We start from the raw sequence: 26,446 nt of genomic DNA, 5'->3' as shown, positions 1-26,446 counted from the left end.
AGACTTTCGCCATTGAAATGGGGTCAGCGTCACCAGCCAGATCACAAAAAGAAGTTTCGGATACGGGGAATCGAACCCCGAGCTACCGCGAATTCTAAGTTTGAGAGGCGGTAATGTTAACCATTACACCATATCCGATGTACATGTAGTTGATCCCTACCATACTCATCAAAGTAGTGATACATATAGCAAGAAGACAATGTCGCATATCCTCTCCGCGACGAAATAAGTACCCCCTCACAACTTCGCAACCATGATACAATATACCAACGCACCATCAGGCGCCCAGTGTATGATATTGAAACATATTCCACTTGATAGATATAGAACCACATGGCTGAGAGTAATAATTAAGGCGATAAAATGACCATCAGTCATCAGATCAACGACCCCTACGTGTCACGAAATTCTAAAAATACAAAATCAGTCCACGATCCTGCGCCCGAAAAAAAATGCTGGCTCACATCCAGATCCTGTGATGTCGCTACGGCAAGCACGAAATTTTTGCCCTGGTCCGTAACTACAACAATCACCATCAGAAGTCAGAACCGTAAAACCAAAACATTCAACGCACCTAATGCAAAGATATTATCCTGCAAAAACTCTGCCAGTTCCGCAAGGGGCGTCAAGGGTGTTACGAGGGTGTAATGCTGAGACGCGCTGCGATTGAACTTGGTCATGTATTTACTGACGGAGTCGTTCTGACCGTCGGATTGAGCATGCAAGAGATAATTGATCTAATAGCGATACGTACTGGCGATGCTGTGCCTGCTTCCCACTTTTCTTTCAGAGCGGCAACGTCTACGTACCCGAGTGGACGACGATCACGGTTGAGGACGCTGAACAGGAAACTTAGCCATTGGCGCTCATGGAAGACACGCACTTACGGTATATGGGAGAAATCACGATCATATGCTGACTCCATTGCGCGAGATACAGATTCGGAGGAGGGCAAACAGAATGCAGGGGGAAGTTGCAGGTCCTAACAATCGATGATGCGTTGACTTATCTCAGTTTCGGACGATAATTGATTTAATGATACGCACCTCTACAACAGCACCACGGTATCTATCATTCGGAGGCATTGATGTTAAGGCAAAGATGTTGAAAGGGATTGCGTCTGATGGGAGTTGAATTGAGGTTGCCATCTTGAGGGAACCGGATGTAGTGTACACACGCACCACTTAAATCGCCAGAGCTTTAAAGAATGAAACGATTCCTGTCAATTTCGAAGCGAAGGTCGACCGAACCGGACAGTACCCGAGGCACCGATGTCATTGGGAACATGTGACTCGCTATGACCGCGTGTGACACTGATGTAAGCCTGTGAATTTCATGTTTCTTTCTTCCTCATCCGTCAATCAGAAAAGTTGTGTTTCACTGTCGTATTAATGTTTTATAGCAATTGTCGTGTGGTATTCTTGGTCAACGGTCATTCGTTAAAATTGCTGTAAAGCAAGTGAGTACTCAGTTTTGGAGTGATCATGTACTAGTTGCTCATCATTGAACGAACTAACACATGGCGATAAGCTATATTATCCTGGCACGAACAAGAAAGCGATGTCGCCGGGACATAGCAGTTCGATCCGGTTTTGATGGGCAACAAGTAAGTGATTGATTTATACGCATTGGGTGGCTCTCAAATTCAAATCTCTCCGTACACAGCCCACACGCCAGGCAGCTAGCTAGCTGCGAATGCAACGTCTAACTCGCCTCACAAAACGAATCCCCCAACCCAAATAGACTCCCGCCTGATAGTGGGAGAGGTTTCATCAAAATTTCAAATGTTCATCAAGCTCCTCGTGCGCCGCTCAACCTCGAGCAAGTTGGATACAAGTGGAGTACAGTTGTGTATTGTTTCAAAGTAAGCAACTGCTCTGTTTTGGAATCAGGGACCCGCTGCTGCAATATGATTGAAGTGGCCATGTAGTTGCTATCCGACATCAAGACGATGAAGGCGACCGACGATCACCCCGGATTCGACTGAGATGTTCCTATATATATGTGGACGCAATTAGTGTCCGTCGATCAATCTACTTGGAGGCTTTCTGCCTACTGAGTCGGATCTGCTCATCCGCCACGCACAGCCTTGACTTTTGAAAGTGTTTCCTTGCGCCTCAAGCAGTCGTGCGAGAAATAAGCTGTGTTCACTCTGCTGAAACGTCACGGCATTATGCTCGTCTGGGACAATATTTATGATTCCTGATAGTCACCAGGCGTGTGACCTGCCGTATAGTACCACGGACAAGTCGAATAGTGCGTCAACCTCTCAAATATGCAGCTCAGAGTCTAAATAGTCACGTCAAAGTCGACATTGACTCAGGCGTTCCTGCCAATATGTCGCTTGTTACAAATGACTTTGCTTCGAACGCTCGTAGGGCTTGTGACTATCGGACATCTGCGTGATTTCATTCAACTCATTCGACAACATTTGATGGGATCAATCAAAGATTCTGATGCGAGACGCGCACACCAAACTAATCACTATAAAAGCGATGGACGGTGGTATTTCTGCACGCACTCAAATACGCCCCATCTCGATATGACCATAGTCTCAGATGATCCCGCTCGGTGGCCGTTCATCAGTTTTTGTCATCTTTTGGGCTATTTTGCAGGTTCGTAGAGAGAACAACTGCGATGCCAATGGTGACATTTCAGTATCTCTGACCACCGCTTCACAGTTGCAAGCTCTACTGCGGTGATATACAACTGGGGTGAGCGAGATAATACGTTTCGAGGGATCATTGATATGTATGCAGTATTCAAGCATTAACATTCGGACGAGAGGTAAGTTGATATCGTGATCTGTGCGTCTCACTGAGAATGCTTCCACAGTTCGAACTGATCTTAGTGAGCAAAGTTCTATATCAGAACCAAACAGCATGATGCAGTTGACTCGGGCAGGGACAACGTTGGTCCATCATGACCGTTCTTTATATTTGTGTACGGTTTTGCTATGAGCGCAGTTGACATGTGTTGTGCTGACTGTAACATATGATAGGTGCGCTACATTGGAATAATATATTCTGTGTACGTTTGCAGGGCTATCTACATGACACTGCAATGCGCTGATAAGTCATCTCTCGCAACCAGCGCCTACATCTTACGTATGTATGCTCAAATTTATTCGCTTCTTCTGACTGATGGCACGCAGAGAGTTTACCTGTCTCGATCACCGATGCAGTGGGTATTCTGCACCGATGCCTATCATACCCATTCAACTACTAACTACGCTCCTATATAGGAGTGAGTGATATTTTCTCGGCCGGCTTGTGTTCTCAAGATAACGACTACAACAGTTGTGAGCTCATTTAAAGTACTTATTCCACCACCAAGTAACTAGGTTTTCAGGCACTATCGTTTGGTACATAGGGACATGGAGCCCTGTCATCGTCAATGCCATGTTGGGCGGTGAGCTCACCTGTGGTTTCGTTACCGATATTGACTTGACTAAAATATCATTCAAGTCATCATGGTTGCTCGGATCAATGCCATGTATCAAGGATCCAAAAATTTGTTTATCTTTCTTGTTGTAATGTTGTTGGGTTCCACGATTACCTCCGGAGTTATGGTGGTAATAGCAAACCTGGGTGTTTCAGGGCGTAAGTTTTGATATTGATGAAAGCCTGGCACCCAAAAGACTCATGGTCATTTACCAGAGGAGGCCATCTTTTCTGGCTACCACATCTGCTGGACCGAAATTGACATGTACAAGCAAAACCTGAATTTCGAGAGTATGATATCCACCGTTGTATGGGAGATCCTTGCCTTGTTTCTTACAGTCTGGATTGTTATAAAACACATCCGTGAACTGCGACAATCGCCGACAGGATCGACCATTGGGGACTATTTCATGGTGTTAGCAGAGAGTCACGCATTTTACTTCCTAGCGTGAGTTTGGTTATTCGGATGTTCTTGTCTCGTTTCACTGACGTTCCGCATCTGTTAGCTTTGCTACTATGGCTTGCTTCACACTTGGCTTACTGTCTCCGAGTATCACCTCGGTGCGCTGACCTGTGACTGGCGTGTGCATCTGACCACTGATCCTTTTTCTGCAGAACTCATGGCTCATGGAAAGTCCTATTTTTGTTGGCGTTTGGTCAATTGCCCAGATGTTGCAGATGTTCGTGCTGGGACCACGTCTGATCCTCAGCATTCGAGAATATCATGCTAAGCTCGTGGCCAGGGCCGACGAGGAAATAGGAATGACGCTCATTACTTTCCAAGCTGGTGGAGATGCGTTGATCGACGAAGATGCGTTGACTGGCGGAGATGTGTAACAAATAAAACGATCTAAATGATCGACCACGGTACTGTGCGGGGAGCATGCATATTTCTGGTATATTTTGCCTCACCATGCTGTGTTTGGTGTTCCGATACGGTCTGTCGCAGAAGTGCAAGATATCTTGGCGCAGTGGCAGGAGTCCTAGCTCGTGGTAGTCCTGCGGTCAGTCCTGCACAGATAGACCCGTAGCCTACCTCCATCTATAGAGGTTTGGCCTTTGATTTCCCTTGCGGTCTGTGCCCGGTCCACCGAAGTGATTTAGAGGACAGAACTTCTTTGACTTAAACTCTGTACGCCGTACAGACAGTCGCGAAAAATTAAGGAGAAAGAAAATCGTCGGTCATGCGACACCATCACATGCATCCAGGATCTCATACCATCACCGACCAGATGCTAATAATATACTAGTTGAGTGCCCGATTTATTACCGAGGGCGCAGTTGGCAGCAAGATTACGACAAGAAAGGTTAGAGCATCGAATCTACTTAGAGTGAAACAAACGCTGGATTCAATATAGAGCGAGTCAGGACTAAGCTCTGTAAGTACAAGTGCATACAACCTACAAGAGAATGACATACAACAGGAAAGTGCAAAATTTGAGGCAAAACATGGGCTACTGATACCAAACCACAATCGCGTGGCTGAGTGACGAAGGTGAGACCTTTAACAACACTACCAGGAAGCAAGAGATACCTGTATAGTGAAAAATTTTGCAACACCAGGTTATTACTGGCCCGGGCATCCCCGAATTCATGGGGTTCTCTGCCAACACACAGCCCCGACATAACGAAGTCCTGCAAGTCAGTTGTCTGCATTAGTATAGATTAATGATTACATGGTCACTGATGCCACGAATAGATTTTATCGGTGTTTGCGGGTTTACCGTTTCAGAGATGGCCGAAATGTACTTTGCTTCCGGAACGAGGGCTTCCAAGTTCTCACACGCGTCTGCATTCTGATTCGAACCACGGACACGGACAACTCAAAGTACTACCAATCATTATAAAAGCGATGGACAGCGGTATATCTGCACGCACCACCATCCCGACATGACTAGAGTCTTAAATGATCCCGTTTGGTGGCCACTCATCAATTATACTTGTCTTGTCAACTATTTCATAGGTTCGCAGAAAGCAATCAGCATGATGTCAATGACCCTGATATCTCAATATCTCTCACTGTCGCTTCGCAGCTGTATGCTTTGCTGCAGTGGTATATGATTGGGGTAAGCGAGATAATACTTTCCGAGGGATCATTGATATGTAGGCAGTATTCAAGCATTGACATTCGGACAAGAGGTAAATTGTTGTCGTAACCTTTGCATCTTACTAAGAATATTTCAACAGTTCGAACTGATATTGGTGAAACGTTGGTCCTTCATGACTATTCTTTATGTTTGCGTACGTCATTGCTATGACCGCAGTTGGCATGTTGTGCCAACTTCAACATATACTAGGTGCGTTACATTGGAATATTATATTCTGTGTACGTTTGCAAGGCTATCTATATAACACTGCACTGCTAATAAGTCATCTCTCGCAACTAGCGCCTACCTCCTGTGTACGTGTCCTCAAATATGTTTGCTTCTTCTGACTGGCGGTATACAGTGAATCTCCCAATCTCGCTTACCGATACAGTGGGTGTTCTGCACCAATGCCTGTCATTCCAATTCTCATTCAACTACTAAATACGCTCCTATATAGGGGTGAGTGATATTCTCCGCCGGGTTGTATCTTCAAGATAACGACTTCGACAGCTGTGAGTTCATTTGAAGTATTTATTCCACCACCAAGTAACTGGGTTTTCAGGCACTATCGTTTGGTTCATACAGGCATGGGGCCCTGTCGTAGTAAATGCCATGTTGGGAGGTGAGCTCACCCGTGGTGCCTTATTGATATTGACTCGACTGAAATATCATTCAAGTCATCATGATTGCTCGGATAAATGCCATGTATCAAGGATCCAAAAAGTTACGCATCTTCCTTGTTGTAATGTTGCTGGGTTCCACCATCGCCTCCGGAGTCATGACAATGATTGGAAACTCAGGTGTTTCAGCGCGTAAGCTTCAATTATCGATAAAAGCCTGGAGTACAAGAGACTCACAGTCATTACCAGATGAGGTCGTCCTTTCCGGCTACCATATGTGCTTTAGCGACATCGGCACGTACATGGGAAATCTGACTTACGAGAATGTGATATCCGTCGCTGTATGGGAGATCTTCGCATTGTTTCTTACGATCCGGATTGTTATAATGCACTTCCGTGAACTGCGACAATCGCCGAGACGACCGATCATTGGGGACTATTTCACGATATTACTAGAGAGTCATGCGTTTTACTTTCTAGCGTGAGTCTGGTGATTTCAACATTACTTATCTAGTTTCACTGAAGTTCCGCATTTGTTAGCTTTGCTATTATGGCTTGCTTACAGCTTGGCACAACGTCTCCAAATATCGCGGTGTGCCAACTGGTATCTACAGCTGACCACTCTCTTATCATCTCTTTGCAGCTCTCATCGTCCGTGGGGAGTGCTGTTTTCACTGGCATTTTGTCAATTTCCCAGATGTTGCAGATGTTTGTGCTAGGACCACGTCTGATCCTCAGTATTCGAGAATACCACGCCAAGCTCGTTGCCAGGGCCGACGGTGGAATAGAAATGACCTCCCTTGCTTTCCATGCTGGTGGAGATGCATTGACCAGCGACGATGTATAACACGTAAAACGATCCAAATGATCAACCATGGTGCTATACAGGGAGCATACATGTTTTGTCGTGATATTTTGCCTCGTATGTATTTGGCGTTCCGAAGTGATTTGGAGGATAGAATTTTTTGTACTTTCTCCTACTACCTGTGACACGGAGTCCCCTGGAGTGGCTACTCGGTGCTTGAAGCTCTACCAATCCACTCAATTACGAGGCCCCCTCCGCAGAAACAGATGCCAAGCTATAATAACGGCCAATTCGCACTGCACGCGAGAGGGAGAAAGATATACATATACATTGACAGGAACATTCAAGTTGGGTGTCACGAAATTGCACAAAGTCTCATCGGTACAACCCCCCCGGAGCTCTTTGCGGAGTACTCAGATAAGGCATTCGCATGCCTGCTGATTGGAATATTTTCCCGACTAGAGCGTATCAGCGCGCGTCAGGCTCCATACTGGCCACTGCTGCTGAAGACCTGGGAGTCGTTCTGGGAATCATCCGAGTTTCAGAATACGTATCTCACCAAGAAGACTGTCACGGCGCTCAACGCGCACACCCTGAAATATTTGGAGGACTGTACAAACCAAAATTGTGCATCCTCAAAGGAACTTTCGAGTAACCTCTGTGCGCTTGCGAGTAGTGTCAGAGAGCTGCTCAAACAAGTATCACGGCGGGCGCTTGAAGTGCAATACCAGGCAACTGTGTCCAGAGGCACGTCAAAGAGCTATCGGACGCCCTCGAACGACGGCTGTCCGCAGTGCAAGTTCCATAAAACCCTTCTCTAGCCGACCTGCGGCAACTGTTAATTGTAAGGAGGCCTATAGCTTCTGTTCCGGACGCTCGCCGGGATTCGCATTTCAATGATCCTGAAAGTTCCAAATGCGCAGTTTACGATTCTTTCCGTATACACTCTTGATCTTACAGTCGCGCGATACATGGAGTTCGTCGAATTCATGGTTGATGAGCTACTTGAGGATGGCTCTGATAAGGGATCGGATGATGATACTACCGGTAGTCATGGAGGGTCAGATGTCAGCATACGGACTGCGTCGCCAACATGGCCAGAGTCCCCTACGTCATCCGTCATATCCACTTTGTCCATCAGCTCTCTAACATCGCTTTTGACAGCGTATTCCGATGTTCTATCGCTCGATATCCCGGACATGTGTGATCAAGTGTTTACGCATTTTATTGATGCGATCGGGGCACTGCACAATGAAGTGGAGAAGTGTCGGGTACTTGACGTGCGTCCATCTCTGACTCGCGCACCGCAGCTACACGGTGACACCTGCTGCAAGAATGGGCGCTGTTATCACCTGAAAAGTTTCGCCGCAAGCTTCGCGTTGATGCAGAGGTGTTCGATGAACTCACGACGTTAATCCAAGCCCACCCCATTTTCCATAATAATTCGAACAATCCACAACTTCCTGTTGCAGTCCAGCTCGCGATCTTTCTCAATGGTGTCGGCCATTATGGCAATGCTGCGACTACCGAAGACATATCTGATTGGGCTGGAGTGTCCGTAGGGACCGTCTACAACTGCTACAAACGAGTCATGATCGTGATCTTGCAACTGCACGATCGCGCCATTCATTTTGATCCGCTCGATCGTGAGGATCAGATCGAGTGAGAGCGGGCAAAAGCGTACGTGGAGCAGAGGACATGTCGTGAGTGGCGCAGCGGTTTTCTTTGTGTAGATGGGACTCCGTCCCCTCTACACGAGAAGCCTGGTTGGCACGGTGAAGGGTTCTTTGACAAGAACTCTGACTACTCTCTAACAGCGCAGGTAAGTATCTACTATCGGCTCAGTGTGCAGCGCAGTGACTTACAATTCGAAAGGTCGTCGTATTTCCCCACAATCTGCGTATCGTCGACTAGTGATGTTCCGGCTCGGCTTCAAGCCCCGGGCCAGGCCAAGCCGGGCCTGATTGAGCCAGGCCCAGCCCAGGCCCAGGACACGGCCTGACCAGGGCTTTGGCCCAGGCTTCAATTTTGCGAAGCCTAAGCCGCCGGCCCAAGCCGTGGCTTAGCAGTGCACTATCTATTTCGGTATGTAAGTTTCTGTTTATGTTTATGTTGCCATCTTGCGATCGGTATCAGCTTCTCAGTCAATCATACCATGAGGTATGTCAGAATGAGATCACAGTGAGTCGCCGTTGTCATGTTATTAAAGCTCGCTGATATTTACCCCGGTCTTGAAAAGCAAACATTCAGCAATCCATGCGCCTTTACAGTCTTGCCTGGCGCTTCAACTTCGCTGCCTTCGCAAACTTAATCTGTTTTTGAACCATGTTCGATTTTTTATATGTGGTACGTGTATATGTGTTGTATCTACCTAGCAGCCTGCAATGACCAGCACAGTCCACACAGATAGTGAAGATGAACCTATCGTGCATTCTCGTCCCATACGCAGGATCAAACCCACTGCTGCTCTCCTCCAACACTCGGAGAAGGCCGCCCTTCCATCCCAAACCAAAGCCATCAACGAATTCCGTGCCGCGGAGGCAGCCAAGCGTGCTTTGGAGGTTTCTGCCCAACCCAAGCCCGTGCCTCCCCCACCCACAGCTATTTCCTCGTCCAACGTGCCTCCCCCACCCTCACCTATTCCCTCATCCAACAAACGCTTGCATCCTGATGATGCCTTTGTCGACATCGAAGATGAATCTGTCGACGAAGACCATGACTCAGTCCGCGAGAATGCTCGTACCAACCCTAAGCCTCGTAGAAAGAAACAGAAGGCCCCAGAGAAGTCCCCCGAGTTGGTTGATGGAGATGGGGTTCTCATCGACATTGATGTCTCTATTGCGGACCCAGGATTGTCTCGGGAAGGCAAAACTGCTGATATCGACGCATTCTTTGGAGCGACATTTGAGCAAACCGGGGCCAATGGCAAAGTGAAGAAACACCGAAAGTGCAGTGTTTGCCCGTAAGTCTACCTTTGTACTCTCATACTACTCACTCACTCGGCAGCTCTACCAGCAGGTGTATCTGCTATTCATTGGTGGGGGGTACGTTCTATGGCTTGCGCTACTTGGAAAATTCGCACTGATGTCAATTTTGCTCAAGATAAATGCACCAAGATATCCAGTATGGGCCTCGCTCGCACGAGATTACCTATCCATCATGTCGTCATCAGTCTCAAGCGAGCGTGCATTCTCGCAAGGTGGCATAACCATCAGTAAACGACGGAACCGGCTTAAAGGAGACATTGTTGAAGCTCTCCAATGTCTCAAATGTGCGATACGACACGACCTTATCTTTCGCGAGCCTGGACCATCCTCTCTTGTGGAGTCGGAGGAATTTGACGACTCTGAATTGGAAGCTGACAGTGAGGAGAGGACCGGAGATGTTATTGCAGACAAGGAGGATGCTTGGGATGCTTTGATTTCAGATGATGACGAGGTTTCTGAGTAGTTACTTCATGTATTTTCTTGTGCTACTATACTACGAATCTACAACTTTGCATACCACCAAGCCGCGGCCTAGTACGGCTCAAGCCACGGCTTTGGGCTGGCTTGGGCTCACGGCCTAGGCTTGAAATATGGCAAGCCTAAGCCCCCCCAGGCCAAGCCTAAGCCGGGGCTTTGAGCCCAAGCCGGGCCGGAACGTCACTATCGTCGACTATGTCATTGGCGTACCCGGGAGTCTTCACGACTCGAACATATTTGCATGAACGAGGGTCTCCCGGGATCCCAAGTCGTTTTTTGGTGCGGGAGAGTGGTTGTGGGCAGACTCGGCGTATGCTGCGTGAACTTGGTGTGTGCCGCCGTATAAACGGCCAGCGGGAGGGTGCTTGACGGCCGAGCAAAAGACATTCAATTATAACCTGTCAACAGTGAGCATCGATACTAATATACTTTCGTAGTCCTCACCCAGTGTCTAGGTCCGTGTTCATTCAGAGCACTTTTTCGGCTCTATCAAGGGCCGGTTCCAATCACTGCGGGAGCTTCGCATCCCGATCCAAAGCCAGAAGGACCTCAACTATGCAAACATGTGGATCCGTTCGTGCTTCATTCTGCACAACTTAATTGTTGAAATTGAGGAAAAAAGATACCGCGAAGACTCAAACATACGCTTCTATCAGCCAACTCGGAGGTCCAGGCGAGCTGACAGTGACGGAGGAGAGGATGATCAGCAAGAGGGTGGCGCAGTAGGTGATCAGACTTACATTGGAACTGTGGGGCAGGATTTTCGTAACATGTTAAAGACGCGGTTGCTTTCGTCGTTGGAGCGAAGGTAGTTAGTATTATATTAAATGTACTTGTACCTATACATCTTCCTTTTGGCTTGCAAGGTCATGCTTGAGATTTTCTCGAGAAAGGAGCGTTTTAGTGAGTGCTCTTTGTCAAGTAGAAGTTCTTCGTCCTCTTTAGTACCTAAAGAGGGGTCAGTCATGCTTGAGATTTTCTCGAGAAAGGAGCATTTTGGTGAGCTCTAGGAGGGGTCGGTTGAGCTTGAGATTTTCTCGAGAAAGGAGCGTTTTGGTGAGATCTAGGAGGGGTTAGTTGCGCTTGAGATTTTCTTGAGAAAGGAGCGTTTTGGCGAGCTCTAGGAGGGGTCGGTTGAGCTTGAGATTTTCTCGAGAAAGGAGCGTTTTGGTGAGATCTAGGAGGGGTCAGTTGCGCTTGAGATTTTCTTGAGAAAGGAGTGTTTTGGCGAGCTCTCTGAGTTGGCACCATCGAGTACAAAATGGAATGCATTTCCTGAAAACCTGTTACATGACGACATAGTACAAACCTACTTAGTTTTGATCAAGACCACGCTTCAAGGCAATACGACGAATTCAAGCCTCCTCCTCCTCCCGACGTGCACGAGATAGCTCAATCTCAATTCTTGCAAATTCAATTTGTTGAGTCATCCTCTCCTGCTGGTGGAGATGATCTTGGTCAGATAGACGCATCGCATGCTCCCACTCATCACGAGCACTGCGGGCCTTGAGATCACGAGCCCAAATTTCGGTCTCAAGTTTCATGCGTTTATAGTGTTCTTGCTCCACACGACCCTCACGTTTGCTGTTAAGGTGTGTCATTAGGGACTCTGCCGTCTGAGACATCCTATCTGCAGCAGCAGAGGTCTGATCAAGAACGCTGCCACCAGGGCGTTTGCGTGATGAAGAGGGGGGGCGACTAGATTGAGGCGAAGCACTCTGAGTAGGTGCATGTGCACGAGACTGCTTTGTAGAAAGAGAAGGTGAACTTGCGCGACTTCCTTTGAGTGAGCTGACACGAAGAGACTGCAGCGCTCGGCTAGCACCAATGTCCGAGTCTTCCGAGTCAATGGGTGTGGACTGGGGGCTAGGTGATGACTCCTTGAAATCAGAAAAAAAAGGTGAATTCTGGGTGGTGCTGTGATGGGGTACTGGTGAGCGCTCAGGAGAGTTCAATGATATCACGCCGTGTGTGTTGGAAGTTGCGATGGGAGGGAGTTGGGGTCGTTGGTACCAGTGTGGTAATGGAGCTAGTGAGAATGAGTTGGGCGTGTCGCTAGGACCATGGTCCGAAAATAACAGCGGCGATGGTGCTGACAACGGTGATTCGAGTGACTCCATGCAGGGGGGCTGGTCAACCATCATATCATCTGGCGCATCTATAACGCCAGCATCACCTGTAGTACGAGCGCTAATCTCAACTATTTCTCCGTCTTCGATATCCTCGTCTGTGTGAGTGTCGTCGTCGCCTGTGGCTGGTGCTGGTGGTTGCTTTGAAATAGCAAAGTGTTCTAATGCAGTGGCCGCAAAATCTTGCCCTGTATCCGCAGTAGAGAAGGCGTAATTGAAAGCTGGGTTTGTGCGCCACCAGCCATGAAGCTCAGGCCACCAGGGAAATTTTTCAAGCTTTGTATCTGACAGAGATATTATTAAGACATGTGCAGTTCAACAGCAGCTAAAACTTACCGATCAACGACTTCATCGTTGGATCCTCTTGCAGCTCCGCATACGTCTTTCCAGCTCCTGACTGCTTGAGCTCCTTGTTGAACTCGTTATATTTTTTCTTGAGCCTAAAACATCTGATCAGTGATTCTAGTGGGAGGGGGGACAATGCAGGGCCGAGATACGTACGTGCCAAAACGAGTTGAAACTGGTTTAATAAATGCCTTTGGGTCCTCCTTGAAGAGTCGTTGGACCTCCAGATCCTCGTCATTTGAAAATACAGCTTGTGCGACCTGTGAATAGAAGGTATCTCTCGAAGTTCCACTCTGCTTCTTCTTCCGACCTTGCTCCTTGGCGTCCTTTGCAGAATTGGAGAAAAGCTTGATGCGTGCGTCTTCATTTTCCTTGCACCAGGCAAGTAGACGTTCCGTACGAGCACTACGAACCCCCTCCCAATGGATAGTGCATTTCTTCCCAGTGTCCATACTGGCAGACGCACTGGCTCGGACTCCACCACCTCGACCTCTCTGTCCAGAGCGTGACATGATTCAGGGTGTTTATTACGACAACGATTAATGATCGGATTGATGCTTTGGCGCTGTCGACGCCAGCAATGACGATGTCGAGCACACACGCTGACAGATGCTGACAGGGCAGAGCGGAGTTTGAAAGCTGCCGTACCGGCAACATCCAATTTCGCAAAATCTTGCTGTGAATTTTTTTCTACGTTTGACTTTGAGAACCGCTATTGCGAGCAATTTGAGCTGCACGTACAATGTCATACATACCCATGTATGCTTATAAATCCAGCTTAACATTAATGATTTATGACAATGCTGGGACATTCCGCCTCTGCAGCCAATGAGTAGTGGTAGTATACCTGAGCTAATTGTTTTGAGCTTCGACATCTTACCTGATCTCGTTTTTTAATTACAATGTTATTTAAGGCCTTTTCATGGAAAGAGCCTCGGGCATGTGTCGACAAATCTAGAATACCATTAGATTTAGTCACAAAGCTATGACATTCCTCCTTTTCAGATGATGAGGGGTGGTAGTAGACTTATCCCAATTATTTCGTGCATTGTCATTTGGCCCTATTTATTTGTCCCATTACAATGCTATTCAAGCCCTTCTCGTGAGAAGATACCTTTAGCGGACAACTTTTGAAACTAGCTGTACCGCTTCCAGCGGCCTCCGCTTTCAACAATACTACATTAAATATTTTCATCCCCTCAAACAACGCTTTACATGTTTCTGATTGCCGCTTATTGCAAATGTAAAAGTACAGCAGCGCTCTACAAGGCATCAGCGGGATCAATTGTGCTACAGAGCGCTGGAAATATCTACTAAGTCCAACATTTGTATATGTTTGCTCACGTGACGGTGCGCTCACAAAAGTTCAACTTGAACTTTTCTTCCCTCGCTGCTCTCCCTTGCTCATTGCTCTCAATGACACGACGACGACAACGACAACGATACAACGACGACGATACAACGACGACGATGACACGACGACGATACGACGCGACGATGACACAGCGACGACGATACGACGACAATGACACGACGACAACGACGATGCGACGGCGACACAACAACGACACAACGACGGCGACGATGCGACGACGACACAACGACGACGACGATACGACGCGACAATGATACGACGCGACGACACAACGACGATGCGACGACGACACGACACGACAATGATACGACGCACAACGACGACGACGATGAGACGCGACGACGATGCGACGACGACACGACACGACAATGATACGACGCACGACGACGATGCGACGATGACACAACGACGACGACGCGACGATGACGATACGACGCGACAATGATACGACGCACAACGACACGACGACGACGATACAACGACGATGATGACACGACGCGACGACGACAATGATACAACGACATATCTCTCATCATCTGGACCTACTGAGACTCGTGTTCCTTGATATATCAAGGGTATGGTAGACGGAATGATAGATATATAGATGTTCGCCGTTTATGTCAGATTTAAAATTTAATGGAATTTGCTTGATATCATTTAATTGAATTGAAAAAGCTGCCTGAAAATACCGTGCTAGTATTGGATGACTTTCCGTAGGCTGAAATATTCTGATTAGAATATCATATCATATATAAACCTATATTAGGCAGGTGTGCCGCGATGCCGCTGTTCATTTCCAGTCAGTTCGTAACCATGTGTCATCTACCCCCCCCCAATAAACCTTAATTCTATTGGGGGGGGGTACCCCCCCCCCAATAGACTTTAGCGACGACTTGCTTCCGTTTTGGGCCACTAACGCCAGCAATATCCGCTGACATAACCAGCCTTGCTCGAGATGCATGGCACGCAATGCGGCACCTTGCGCAGTAATATTGAGGTACCTCCCAACCCTTCGCCAAGTATGCTAATGTCTCTCTCTCCTGCCACTATCTAGGTGATACCAAGTGCCCACTACGACATGCTTGGTCCTCCGTGCCAGCGTTGATCTATCCGTGGATTTCCATGTGCAGAGACATCATGACGAGGAATTGGCGTTTCATACCAGGCTTGCGCAAATCCTGCAGTAAGTAGTGAAGAGAAAGTGGATACATCAACGCCCATTGTAGTGATGAATGCTCTATCATTTTGGCTAACGTATAGTACCTGCCATGGAGTGTTGATGCGAGGATTTGGAAGCAGTTGGGGTCGGCAGAGGTATAAACGATGTGGGTGCCGAGTGTCAACACGCTCTTGTCGTGACATCTCGGTCCCAGCAATGATAGCAGCAGCGAGGACCTGAAATCTTTCATCGTCGTCGAAAAGGTTAGCCTCGTTTTCGTCAAGAAGCAGCCGCTGGATTGTAAGGCGATTGTCCATCAAGGACTGGACTAAATTCAATTGAACGAGCGCACGGCAGATTATTCCAGTATAGATTATCATATCATCGGTATTCGTAATATTTTTGAGACTCCGGTATATTCTGTTCTGGATTATTTTGCCTACGGAAAGTCATCCATTGTCATGAATTGAGATCCTATTTACGAAAATTTGAAAGGAATTAAAATAATTGGACAGATTGCCAAATCATCAAATTCTTGCAGATTTGTGCAAGTTGGATCGCATTTCATCCAATTTGAGAGGGAGGTTTTTCCTGAGTAGCTTTGACATCGGAAGCAGATATAAGAAAATGAAGCACACGTCTTTCCTCTATAAGGTCAAACATGATAATGTAACGATCGATGGCAGAATTATGCTGATGTGTGCGATTGTGTACTATATATTGTGATATATGGCCTTCTACTTTCTTCACCGGTTCACTGATGGGCACCTGTCACGGCTGATTCAATCAGGTACTGGCCCAGGGCATCCCCTTCATGTCCGCCCATTCTCTATCAATACACCGCTTTTCGGACGAAGTCCTGCAGTCAGTATGCTTACACGGTCTGACCTGATACCCATCTATTTGGATCTATGCATAACCTTGATTTTCGAAGGTGCGGCTTCCTTGATCACGAGCAATGGTGCGCCAAGTTCATCCTGTCAGTACACCACCGCATTAACCGGAGGACAATATTAATAATTTCCGATAGTCACCACTACTAGGCCGCCCACTAACCAGGGCCTAGGCTCGTAACCACCCCGCGGTCAATGGCGCGTCAACCTCTCGATGACAATTTCAACTTTCACGTTGCTGTTGACGAGACTGCACAAATCTTGAAGCCACCTTGGCGTAGGCACCTACCAATTCTCATGATGCAGATGACGGATGCATATGGGACGAAGCCACCATTTGATGTCGGCGTTACTAAGGAATGTCATATACATACTTGGTCTAGTACATTTGAGTCAAAGCGGTTCTGCCGGTTATAACCGGCAGCCTGAGAACTGACCCTAGCCTGCTAGTAGTGTGCATGTAGTACATGCACATGGTCATGACCGCCCAAACTAATCACTATAAAAGCGATGGACGGCAATATGTCTCCACGCACTCCATACGTCCCATCCCGATATGACCATAGTTTCAAATGATCCCACTCAGTGGCCGTTCATCAGTTATTCTTCTCTCATTAACTATTTTGTAGGTTCGTGAAGTATGCGATTCCAATGGTGACATTTCAATATCAATGACTATTTCTTTGCAGCTGCAAGCTCTACTGTGGTGGTATACGACTGGGGTGAGCGAGATAATAAGTTTCGAGTGGTCACTGATGTGTATACGGTATTCAAGTATTAACATTCGGACAAGAGGTAAGTTGATGTCGTGACCTGCACATCTCACTAATAATGCTTCAACAGTTCGAACTGATGTTGGTGAGCAAAGTCCTGTATCAGAATCAAATAGGACAATGCAATTGACTCGGGCAGAGGCAACGTTGGTCCTTCATGACTGTTCTCTATATATGTGTACGTTATTACTGCGAGCGCAGTTGTTTTGTTGTGCTGACTTCACCATATTCTAGGTGCGCTACATTGGAATACTGTTTTCTGTGTACGTCTGCGAGGCTATCTACATAACATTGTAGTGTGCTAATAAGCCATCCCTCGCAACCAGCATTAACATCCTATGTATGTATCCTTATCCTCAAATGTGTTTACTCCTTCTGACTAGCACCATGCAGCAATCCTCCCTGTCTCGATCACTGATGTAGTGGGTATTCTACACCGATGCCTGCCATTCCCATTCAACTACTAACTACGTTCCTATATAGGAGTGAGTGATATTTTCCTACTGGTTTCAAGTGTCCTCAAGAAACAATGTCTTTAATAGCTGTGAGTTCATTTGAGGTATTTGTTCCGCTACCAAGTAACTGGGTTTTCAGGCACTATGATATGGTATATAGGTGCATGGACCCCTGTCATCGTAAATGCTATGCTAGGCGGTGAGCTCACTCGCACCTTCCTTACCGATATTGACTTGACGGAAATATCATTTAAAGTCACCATGATTGCTCGGATAAATGCCATGTATCAGGGATCTAAAAAGTTATTCATCTTTCTTGTTGTAACCTTGCTGGCTTGCACGATAACCTCCGTTGTTATGGTGGTAATTGCAAACCTGGGTGTTTCAGCGCGTAAGTTTTCATTATCGATGAAAGCCTAGAGACTCATGAATATTTACCAGAGGAGGCCGTCCTTTCCGGCTACCATATCTGCATTGACTACAATTACGTGGCAAATCTGACTTTCGAGAGTCTGGTATCCACCGCTGCATGGGAGATCCTCGCCTTGTTTCTTGCACTCTGGATTGTCATAAAGCACATCCGTGAACTGCGACAATTGCCAACAGGATTGACCATTGGAGACTGTTTCACGATGTTAATAAAGAGTCACACGTTTTACTTTCTAGCGTGAGTTCGGTGATTTGGATGTTATCATCTTGTTTTACCGAAGTTCTGCATGTGCTAGCTTTACTATTATGGCTTCCTTGAGACTTGGCGCACTGTCTCAAACTCTTACGGTACGCTGACCTACGACTGACATCTGCAGCTGACCATTCTTCTCATAAATTCTCTGCAGGACTCATCGTCAGTAGGAAGTGATGTTTACTTTGGCATCTGGTCAATCGCCGAGGTATTACAGATGTTTGTGCTGGGACCGCGTCTGATCCTCAGCATGCGAGAATATCACGCTAAGCTCGTGGCCAGGGCTGACGGGGAAATAGGCATGACGTCCTTCAGTACTTTCCGGGCAGGTGGAAATGCGTTGACCGACGGATATGTGTAGCCGATTCAGATGATCGATCGATCAACCATGGTATTGTGCGCGGAGCATTATTTGATTGTTTCGTTGTGATATTTAGCCTTGTCTTGCTATGCATTTGGTATTCCGAGGAGGATAGTACTTTTTACATATTCTGCTACCTGGGACATGGAGCTACGGAGTAGCTAATCGATACTTAATTACGAGGCCACAGCAGAACAGATGCCAACTCAACCTATAATAACGACTAACTTGTACTACATACGACAGACAAGCTAAGCGGCGCCCCACCTTGTTACTAGATTACTGTTGTGTTTCGATTCATATCAATGTCTTATAGCAATTAATTGCCACGTGGTCATGTACACCCGGTCCACATATATGCCAGCCTAGCCATGCCACGTCAAAAGACCCTCGCCACACTCGTCTACATGTATGCCAGCCTACCCATACCCGTCAAAAGACCATCGCCCCACCCGTCCCCAAACTCATCTCGCGCCTCCTCACAAAAAATCACCAACCGAAGAAAGAACCAGCATATCACTTCGCCTTCAACTCCTCCCCAAGCTCTCTCACCCTCTTCTCCCACTCACGCGACTCTTCAATCCGTGACTCTAGCACACGTATCTCTTCGAGGACGCGCGCGAGGTATTTGGCTCCTGTGTCCTCTGTTGTTAGTTCACGTTCGCCACCCCCCGCAGTTGGTTCGCTTTCGCCAGGCGGTGTCGCCAATCCGTTCTCACCACGCCCCTCATGAGCCCGAGGCGTAGCAATCCGGTTAAAGGTCCAACTGCCTGTTCCATCACCCGTAAGAGTCAATATATGCGTGTGATACTTTGTCAGAGACGGTCTGCGTGCGTCAACATTATAAGCATCGACACATAAAAACCACGCAGAGACGCACCGCAAGGAAATGGTGATCAAGGTGATCCCTAATGCCTTTGCGTGCTCGTACATCTGGCCTTCGACGTCGGAGCTCACGGCGGATGTGCATTCTGTTGCGTTTCAGATTAGATCAGATGCCAGCAAGGGAGGTAAGAAACTCACCGTCTAGAATCGCGAATTTGGGACGATGGTAGTAAAGGCGAGCCATCGCAAGCTGTTAACAAGAATGTCAATATCATTCCATCTCGTTCCAACACCATAAAAAAAGAAAACCCCAAACTCACCCTCTGCTTCTCCCCCCCACTCAACACATCCCTCCACTCCTTAACCGCATCCCACCCACCCTCCCTATCCACCAAATACCCAAGGTGAGCAGCGTCCAGCAAGATTTCGAGTTCTGACAGCGCTGCGGGGGACGCAGTGAACTCGGATACGGAATGTGGGTATATGATTTGGGATAAGAGGGACCCTGTGGGGTGGTAGGGACGTTGGGGAATGACGAATACGCCTGGACGACCATCTGCGTCGTCTGTGGGACGCGTAAGTGCATCATCAACAGGACGCGCAACCGTGCCATCAGTACACATAGAGCTCCTGAGCGTCGAACGACTTCCAGGCGCCCAAAGCCCTGCCAAAACACGTGCAACAGCCGTCTTCCCAACCCCGTTAGATCCTGTGATCATGAGGTGCATACCTGGTCGGAGCGTGAGCGTGAGTGCGCGGACGAGGGTGGTGTTTGGCCCTGAGAGAGTTTCTGAGGAAGTCGCTTCCAAGGATGGGGCTGGGGGGATTGGTTCTGCGTGAGCTTGGAGCTTGGATGTAGTAGCGAGGGAATGAGAAGGTGTGGGTGAGGGTGAGTTGGGAGAGGTCAAAGGATCCTCTGGAATGCATATATCCACGTCCTTCAGCGCGAATGTATCACCGTCCCCTGAGAGTGCAAGAGGGAGAGGTGGGAGGTTGTGGAGAGTTGAAAGGAGGGTATAGAGTCTTTAGGTGGTGATCCAATCCAAGAAATCAAAATGAGACCCATAAGCATACCCCAAAGCAACACAAAGCACTCACCGCCCAGTCAACCCAGCAACCTCTTGCAGATCTTTATACGCATACATGAGTCTCCCACCCGCGTCTGCGAGGGAGAGGAGAAGGCGTCGGTTGGAGATGTAGGCTGTATGAATTTGTTAGCTGCGTTTGCTCGTTGGGGGATATAGACAAAGGGGGATGAGGATCATGCCAAGCACCAAAACACTCACTTTCTGTCCTGGCAGCAACGATACCATCTGCTTCGCTCTTCTGGTTCCGTCCCCGCTTTCCCTTTCCATCCACGACACCCGCATCACGGGAGCGCTTCCTTGTGATAAGCAACGGTACGGCTATCAACCCGTACCCAGCGGCGGACCAGAGGTATTTAATGACGAAATCTTCTGTCCATTCGTATGCGATGCGGATCTGTGAAGGTATTAGTTGAGATGGGATGGGTGAGTTTGGGATGAAGAGGGAGGTATGTAAGGAGATTGGTCGGAAGAAATCACAATGGGTGAGGGTAAAAATGGACAAGCGTTTGGTATGAGCAGAATGGTGATGTGTAGAAAGGTAGGAAGCAAATTCGAACGTACCTTATATATCGAATTGACATGTTTGATCAATCGCAGATACGTTCTCGTCAGTATATCTCGTTCGCGTGCGCCTCCGTCGTAGAACCTGCGTTGGCATCAGATGACGGCCATGGCAGACAGAAGGAAGTGCACTTACGCAACTTCTTCGCTTTCTCTCCCGACGCGTCCTACACCAGCTCTATATTCGCCTTCCAGGCGGGCTTCTACGGCTGCGAGACGACCAAAGGCAGGTGTCACGGCACGGAGGATCTGGATGGATGTTAGGGTTGTTCCTAGGATATAGTAGTGGACAGACCTTGGCAGTAATATAATAATTGATAAAAAGTAGTACGGTGCCTCTGAATCCAAGAGACCTTGCGAGTTGGGAGGTGAAGAGAAGGAGGTCGAGGGAGGGTTTCATGAGATTGCCGCTAGTACAAAGAATTAGTTCTGTCCAGGCGGAGGGACGAAGGACATACTAGATACCAGCGACACTCTCTGCCCAAGCGTCGACGTCTGCTGTGATGTACTGATCGATGCCATGGAGGGGAACGCGGTAGTAGCGGAGATAGGGAGCGGAGGAGAGGTAGAGGTCGTGGATGTATCGAGTCAAGCGGGTTCTAAACCTGAGGGAGAGTGTAGATTGGAGGTGGCGAATCTGAAGAGAGTATAAATGGGGATGGAAGGGGAGTTGGGGAGGATACATACCATGGAGTTTGTATATATACTTGGTATAGCAAGTGCGAACCATAGAGCGAGGCCGGTCAAGAACCCTTTGCCATCTGCACTGACCAAGTCTCTTACTATGCGACCATCTAGGCGGGCGACAGCTATGCTCAGCACTGTACGAAGAACGAGAAATGTAGAGTGAGCAGTGAGTAGGAGTGCTTCACGAGTGTAAAGCGAAGGGAGGACGATTCGCAAGAGCGAACGGAGCTGGTGCACAAATGGAAGACCCAGTCCTGGAGTAGCATGCACCAGCGGAAAGTGAACAGCGTCGATGGCAAGCTCGCTTTGACTGTACGTTGGTGTACTGCTTGACTTGTTCCTAAAGGGTTTAAACAGTCTAGACCGAAGAATGAGAACTGTTGCGATCAGAACAAGCAACGGTCGTCGTGATGACTGGTGTCGAAATAGTTCATTAGGGTTGAGCGGTTTCGAGAATATCGTCATGCTCGCTGTACGTTACAGCGAGCAGTGCAGGCGAACTTCATCATGAAGCGCGCGTCGAACGAGCATGTGATTACTGGATCCGAGTCGGATCGGGTTGACTTGTACAATATTTGTTTGCATCCTCACACTGAGCGGTGTCCCTTCTTTGCAGGAACTACTCAGTTTTAAGAAGGCACAACTTGGGAACTCGGGCATACTTGGACGTTGAAACTTGCTAGTACGTTGTGTTGCATCTTTTCCTGACATTCACTTATACTTACATTCATACAAGGATGTCAACCGACTCGACAAGTTCCCTCATTATGTCGACGTTCTGTCTAACATTAGTAGCAATGGATACAAATGGCACTGAAATATACGAACTTTATTAATCCAGTGCAGTGCTCGATCTCATTCCCTCGACCATCTTATCGCTGAATCGCTGAAATGACAACTTTTGTCCGGTCATGCCTAGGCGACCCCTCACAAGTATTCTGAGCACTCCACTTGGACATGTAAAGCAACGAGTGACTCAAGGGGTTGATCAAGTGCCTGTTGCATGGCCCAGGCCGGTCACTACGACAAAGATCTCCAAAACCCTGCCAGACCTCGGTGTCAAGTAATTCGATATTCATCTCAGTCTTTACTCAACTATTCACATCAAGTTGAGCTCCATCCGTATAACTTATCTCTGGCAAATAACTCGATCCTGATGTTCATCCAACGCTGTAACAGATTCAAGCTTTCAAACCGATGTGGTTGCTTCAAGGACAATGCACTCACGTGTTCCATGGTCCACATCCGCTAGTGACCTCCACAAAGCGTCCCTGTACGAACGCCACAAACGGCTGTCTACCGCAAAGCACAGTGGAACGAACACAGTCGGGAATCGTTTATATACCTTCCCCAATCCCTCCCCAGTGCCATCATCACCCCGAGTTGAAACATACATTCACCTCAGGCAGAATCAAGTAGCACCACCACTCATATTCTTCTATAACCAATCATGTCTAAGGTAGGCCTAATCACACGTATACTTCGTGCACTAACTTGAAGACTGACTCGGACGCGGAATATTTAGATCTACACTTGCTCTGCTCATCCTGGCTGCAACGCAACTTTTACCAGGTTCATCGACTTCAAGAGACACGAGGCCGCATATTCATTAGAGTACGTTTTTCTCCTCTATGCCATATAGCGTACCTCACTCACATTCGCTTACACAGTGGGTATATCTGCACCTGGCCCGGCTGCGACTTTGCGACAAAGAGGAAAGCTAACTATGAAATCCATTCTGCTAAGCAGTACGTGTTAATTCATCACTGTCATTAATTCCACCTTGTCAACATTTTTTTAGTACGGGCGAGCAACGCTACATCTGTCCTCACGATGATTGTAACTACAAGACCCACGACCCCGCTGGCTTCACGCGCCACCGCAAGAAACAACATGGGTATGTTGCTCTGCCGCGCGGTCGTGGTGCCCCCTCCACAAAAGGGTCAGACGGGATTAAACCGTCATCCCAGCCCCCGGCACAGCTCCAGCCCTTGGCAGAGTTTCTTCCCCCTGCTACATTCTCCCAATACCAGCTCCAACTTCAAGCCACGCAACTGCAACCCATGCAACCGCAACCCATGCTACCGCAACCCATGCAACTGCAGCCCATGTCATCGCAACCAACGTCACCGCAGCCCATGCCACCGCAGCCCATTCAACTGCAACCCATTCAACTGCAGCTCATGCAACCGCAACCCATTCAATCGCAACCCATGCCACCCTGGCCCATGCAATCTTTTCCAACTGAACACAAACTCCAATCCACTCAATACCGAACCCCTCCACCTATCTACGACTCATCATTGGGAGTCTTATACGGCTCAACAGATACCGCGGACGACTACACCATGTATACTCCACCCGCGAGGACCTCCAACGGGTGGACTGAGGGATGCATGTGTCCTGAACTGATGCAGAGAAGCCCTTCGGAGATGCTAGGGTATGAATATTAGCGTTATTAGTTTTCATGATCTTTAGAAGTGAGAATAATTGGGTGCTGATCATCTCAAGGATAAAGAGGAGGAGTTTTTGTCAGACCGCAATAACGCAAATGACCCACGCCTCGCCTCTTGGTTTTTATATGCGCGAACCTTCCTCATCGCTAGCGCCGTGCTCCTTGCATTTGCACTATCTCAGTGTCCAATTTCGGCGCTCCTCACGACGGCAACATTCGTTGCTCCTGCTTTGCTCTGGACCACTCCGATCAGCTTCAAGAAGTTTTGGCTAATCTCGAGGCGCCTCCTCGGGAGGTTTGGCAGAGAGGGTACGTCTGCGTGTTCGCCTTGAACGATGCACGCGTAAACTAATGCTCTTCAGATGTGACATCTACGCTGGTACTGTGTAGTAGCCAAATTAGAGAAGGCCGGAAAGAGAGGGAACGCGAAGTCCTATGATATGTCCGATGCGTCGCAATACCTCATCCAAGAATCCAAGAAGAGGGGAGCGAAAATCAAGGTTGCAGACATTGAGGCGAAAGCGATCGCGTACGGGGCCAAAATCCAGGAAGCGCAGATCAAGGAGTTAAAGGTTTTGTGTGGAGGATATATAGAGGGATGAATCAATTCAGCGATGAGCACACTTTCCTGTATTACAAGTGTATGATAGTACAAGGATATGGGCATGACGTGTTGACCCAAACTTGTAAGTGGGTAGAGAGCTAGCGGTATGGATACGTCACTAGTCAGTGGGTGAATGCGATAGTGGATTTCGATTTTTTATATATCAATGACGACAGGAGGCCGGATATCACGGTCTCGCGGACCTCCGACCACAGATGCATTGACAGCAATTGTCCTTATACTATTATCCCGGCCACCCCAAAGTATCGCCCATATCAAATGCATAGTGCGAAACCAACTGCCTTTCTTGAGCACAATGTCCTCCCATATTGACTGAGCAGAGTTCCAGGACATATTCTCGATTCCACGACCGCCATGAATGTGTCCGAACACATGAAGTACTAGCTGGTGTGTCCTACCGAGCTCCCATATACGTGCAAGCAGGGCTCTGCAACCAAGTCCAGCGAGATCGAGATGACCGTGAGGAGGACCATGAGTGATGAGAATATCTGTGTCGTTTGGAATGACAGACCAACGGCTGGGAGTGCCAGTGACACCCGTACGTGGGTATTGGAAAGCACCATTGCCGTGCTGCGGAGTGAATGGGCTTCCAAAGATTTTGAATGCGCGACCGCGCACTTGGATAGTGTGAGCCTCGTCCTCCAGATAGATTATGCCACGATCTCGCCATGTGTGGACCCATGAACGACCCTCGGCTGTCTGAAGGTACGTATCGTGATTACCGGCTATGACGATTTTGTGTTTGTGTGGAAGGGAGACTAGCCAGTCAAAGGTGACCTGGAGCTCACGGGGAGTGCCAGAATGAGTGAGATCACCTGCATGAATGAGGATATCACCGGGTGGTATCAGGGCAGATATGTCGGTGTTGTGAGTGTCTGATATGCATATGGTGCGAACGGGGGTAGACAAAGGACGTAGCAGTTGTTGGCTGAGACTATTATATAACTTTGAAGCTATATAAAGGCTAGGATTGGTCTTGAACAGCTCCCATGGACTAGGAGCTTTGCGGTTAATGATTGCATCGAAGCCAGACATGCTCGTTCGAAAAGGTACGCCTGTGAGGAAAAGCGCCGCTGAAGATCAAATGGCTTATTAGTAAGCGGGATATATATAAATTTTAGCTTGAATCATTTGGTTGTTCCAAAATCATGATACAGAGTCCTCAGGCAGATGCTCGCGCTACGTTTCTTGACCTGGAGCCTATATCAATACTTGAGTTGCAATATGCCGAATTAAATTTGACGGAGATGACTCTAGCTTGATAAGACTTGGGCTTGAGTCTGCTGTCTTCGACACTGAGGAGGCGTGCTGGAGCATACAAATGATTTACGTGGGACCGACTAGTACGTATGTCGATGGATGTCATCCACCAGCATTCAGAATTTTTCATTGGACTAGCTGCTCTCGTATCTCACAATTTTAGTATCAGCTACTGGAATATCTCCAGATTTCTGCCATCACAGATTTCTGCCAATAGCATGCAGATACTCGTTAAACAGCCGCTCAATCGGTTGCCTTATAGGCGTCGCACTGTCCAAAACGCTCGGACTCCCAAACATCCCAGCTCTTGCCCACCCATCCACCATCACGTTCCCCACAACAACATCCAGCACA

General features: G+C 47.9%; 9 protein-coding genes and 1 non-coding gene across 10 annotated transcripts; 4 read left to right on the top strand and 6 right to left on the bottom strand.

Moving 5' to 3' along the window:
• Positions 1-55: 55 nt before the first annotated feature.
• Positions 56-138, bottom strand: HD556DRAFT_t41. The gene has a single exon. It is a non-coding gene; the product is annotated as a tRNA-Glu (tRNA).
• A 244-nt stretch (positions 139-382) lies between these two features.
• Positions 383-1,263, bottom strand: HD556DRAFT_1266487 (uncharacterized protein; the record flags this gene model as incomplete). The annotated part of the gene is made up of 6 exons (XM_041299115.1): positions 1,047-1,263; positions 888-982; positions 755-839; positions 575-701; positions 465-520; positions 383-409 (listed from the first exon to the last, which is right to left on the bottom strand). Exons 1-6 carry the CDS (start codon positions 1,146-1,148, stop codon positions 383-385), a joined length of 492 nt encoding a protein of 163 aa, XP_041163436.1. The 5' UTR covers positions 1,149-1,263.
• Positions 1,264-2,542: 1,279 nt separating this feature from the next.
• Positions 2,543-4,280, top strand: HD556DRAFT_1305755 (uncharacterized protein; the record flags this gene model as incomplete). The annotated part of the gene is made up of 12 exons (XM_041299826.1): positions 2,543-2,615; positions 2,682-2,714; positions 2,768-2,787; positions 2,836-2,850; positions 3,002-3,107; positions 3,155-3,183; positions 3,245-3,246; positions 3,344-3,411; positions 3,468-3,602; positions 3,660-3,891; positions 3,950-4,004; positions 4,059-4,280. The coding sequence occupies 12 exons, from the start codon at positions 2,543-2,545 to the stop codon at positions 4,278-4,280; spliced, it is 990 nt and encodes a 329-aa protein (XP_041163435.1).
• Positions 4,281-5,171: 891 nt separating this feature from the next.
• On the top strand, positions 5,172-7,411 carry HD556DRAFT_1525395 (uncharacterized protein). Its single transcript, XM_041309262.1, has 12 exons — positions 5,172-5,406; positions 5,477-5,509; positions 5,563-5,582; positions 5,631-5,684; positions 5,741-5,769; positions 5,831-5,844; positions 5,892-5,924; positions 6,093-6,152; positions 6,208-6,342; positions 6,400-6,631; positions 6,691-6,742; positions 6,794-7,411. The coding sequence occupies exons 1-12, from the start codon at positions 5,334-5,336 to the stop codon at positions 6,995-6,997; spliced, it is 939 nt and encodes a 312-aa protein (XP_041163434.1). The 5' UTR covers positions 5,172-5,333; the 3' UTR covers positions 6,998-7,411.
• A 5,272-nt stretch (positions 7,412-12,683) lies between these two features.
• HD556DRAFT_1231801 (uncharacterized protein) lies at positions 12,684-13,345 on the bottom strand (the record flags this gene model as incomplete). The annotated part of the gene is made up of 3 exons (XM_041297463.1): positions 12,684-12,832; positions 12,885-12,988; positions 13,050-13,345. Coding segments are annotated over 3 exons (549 nt in total), but the record flags the coding sequence as incomplete, so codon positions are not given.
• Positions 13,346-14,271: 926 nt separating this feature from the next.
• Positions 14,272-15,098, bottom strand: HD556DRAFT_159210 (uncharacterized protein). Its single transcript, XM_041309757.1, has one exon. The coding sequence runs from the start codon at positions 14,802-14,804 to the stop codon at positions 14,307-14,309; it is 498 nt and encodes a 165-aa protein (XP_041163432.1). The 5' UTR covers positions 14,805-15,098; the 3' UTR covers positions 14,272-14,306.
• Positions 15,099-16,876: 1,778 nt separating this feature from the next.
• Positions 16,877-18,591, top strand: HD556DRAFT_1439958 (uncharacterized protein; the record flags this gene model as incomplete). The annotated part of the gene is made up of 12 exons (XM_041306028.1): positions 16,877-16,949; positions 17,010-17,042; positions 17,096-17,115; positions 17,164-17,178; positions 17,233-17,271; positions 17,328-17,356; positions 17,420-17,433; positions 17,487-17,519; positions 17,709-17,939; positions 17,990-18,215; positions 18,274-18,325; positions 18,385-18,591. 12 exons carry the CDS (start codon positions 16,877-16,879, stop codon positions 18,589-18,591), a joined length of 972 nt encoding a protein of 323 aa, XP_041163431.1.
• A 516-nt stretch (positions 18,592-19,107) lies between these two features.
• HD556DRAFT_1439957 (ABC transporter transmembrane region 2-domain-containing protein) lies at positions 19,108-22,217 on the bottom strand (the record flags this gene model as incomplete). The annotated part of the gene is made up of 11 exons (XM_041306027.1): positions 19,108-19,417; positions 19,472-19,562; positions 19,615-19,666; positions 19,737-20,439; positions 20,515-20,617; positions 20,703-20,898; positions 21,066-21,150; positions 21,202-21,314; positions 21,361-21,475; positions 21,524-21,702; positions 21,753-22,217. The coding sequence occupies 11 exons, from the start codon at positions 22,215-22,217 to the stop codon at positions 19,108-19,110; spliced, it is 2,412 nt and encodes an 803-aa protein (XP_041163430.1).
• Positions 22,218-23,045: 828 nt separating this feature from the next.
• On the top strand, positions 23,046-24,400 carry HD556DRAFT_159205 (uncharacterized protein). The gene is made up of 4 exons (XM_041309756.1): positions 23,046-23,211; positions 23,278-23,366; positions 23,423-23,500; positions 23,554-24,400. The coding sequence occupies exons 1-4, from the start codon at positions 23,203-23,205 to the stop codon at positions 24,203-24,205; spliced, it is 828 nt and encodes a 275-aa protein (XP_041163429.1). The 5' UTR covers positions 23,046-23,202; the 3' UTR covers positions 24,206-24,400.
• Positions 24,401-24,750: 350 nt separating this feature from the next.
• HD556DRAFT_159195 (metallophosphoesterase domain-containing protein 1) lies at positions 24,751-25,883 on the bottom strand. Its single transcript, XM_041309755.1, has one exon. It carries the CDS (start codon positions 25,865-25,867, stop codon positions 24,968-24,970), a length of 900 nt encoding a protein of 299 aa, XP_041163428.1. The 5' UTR covers positions 25,868-25,883; the 3' UTR covers positions 24,751-24,967.
• Positions 25,884-26,446: the final 563 nt, after the last annotated feature.

Source organism: Suillus plorans, assembly GCF_016647745.1.
Source record: "Suillus plorans strain S12 chromosome Unknown HD556scaffold_12, whole genome shotgun sequence".
Lineage (NCBI taxonomy): Eukaryota > Fungi > Basidiomycota > Agaricomycetes > Boletales > Suillaceae > Suillus > Suillus plorans.
This window is presented reverse-complemented; position numbering and strand designations above follow the sequence as displayed.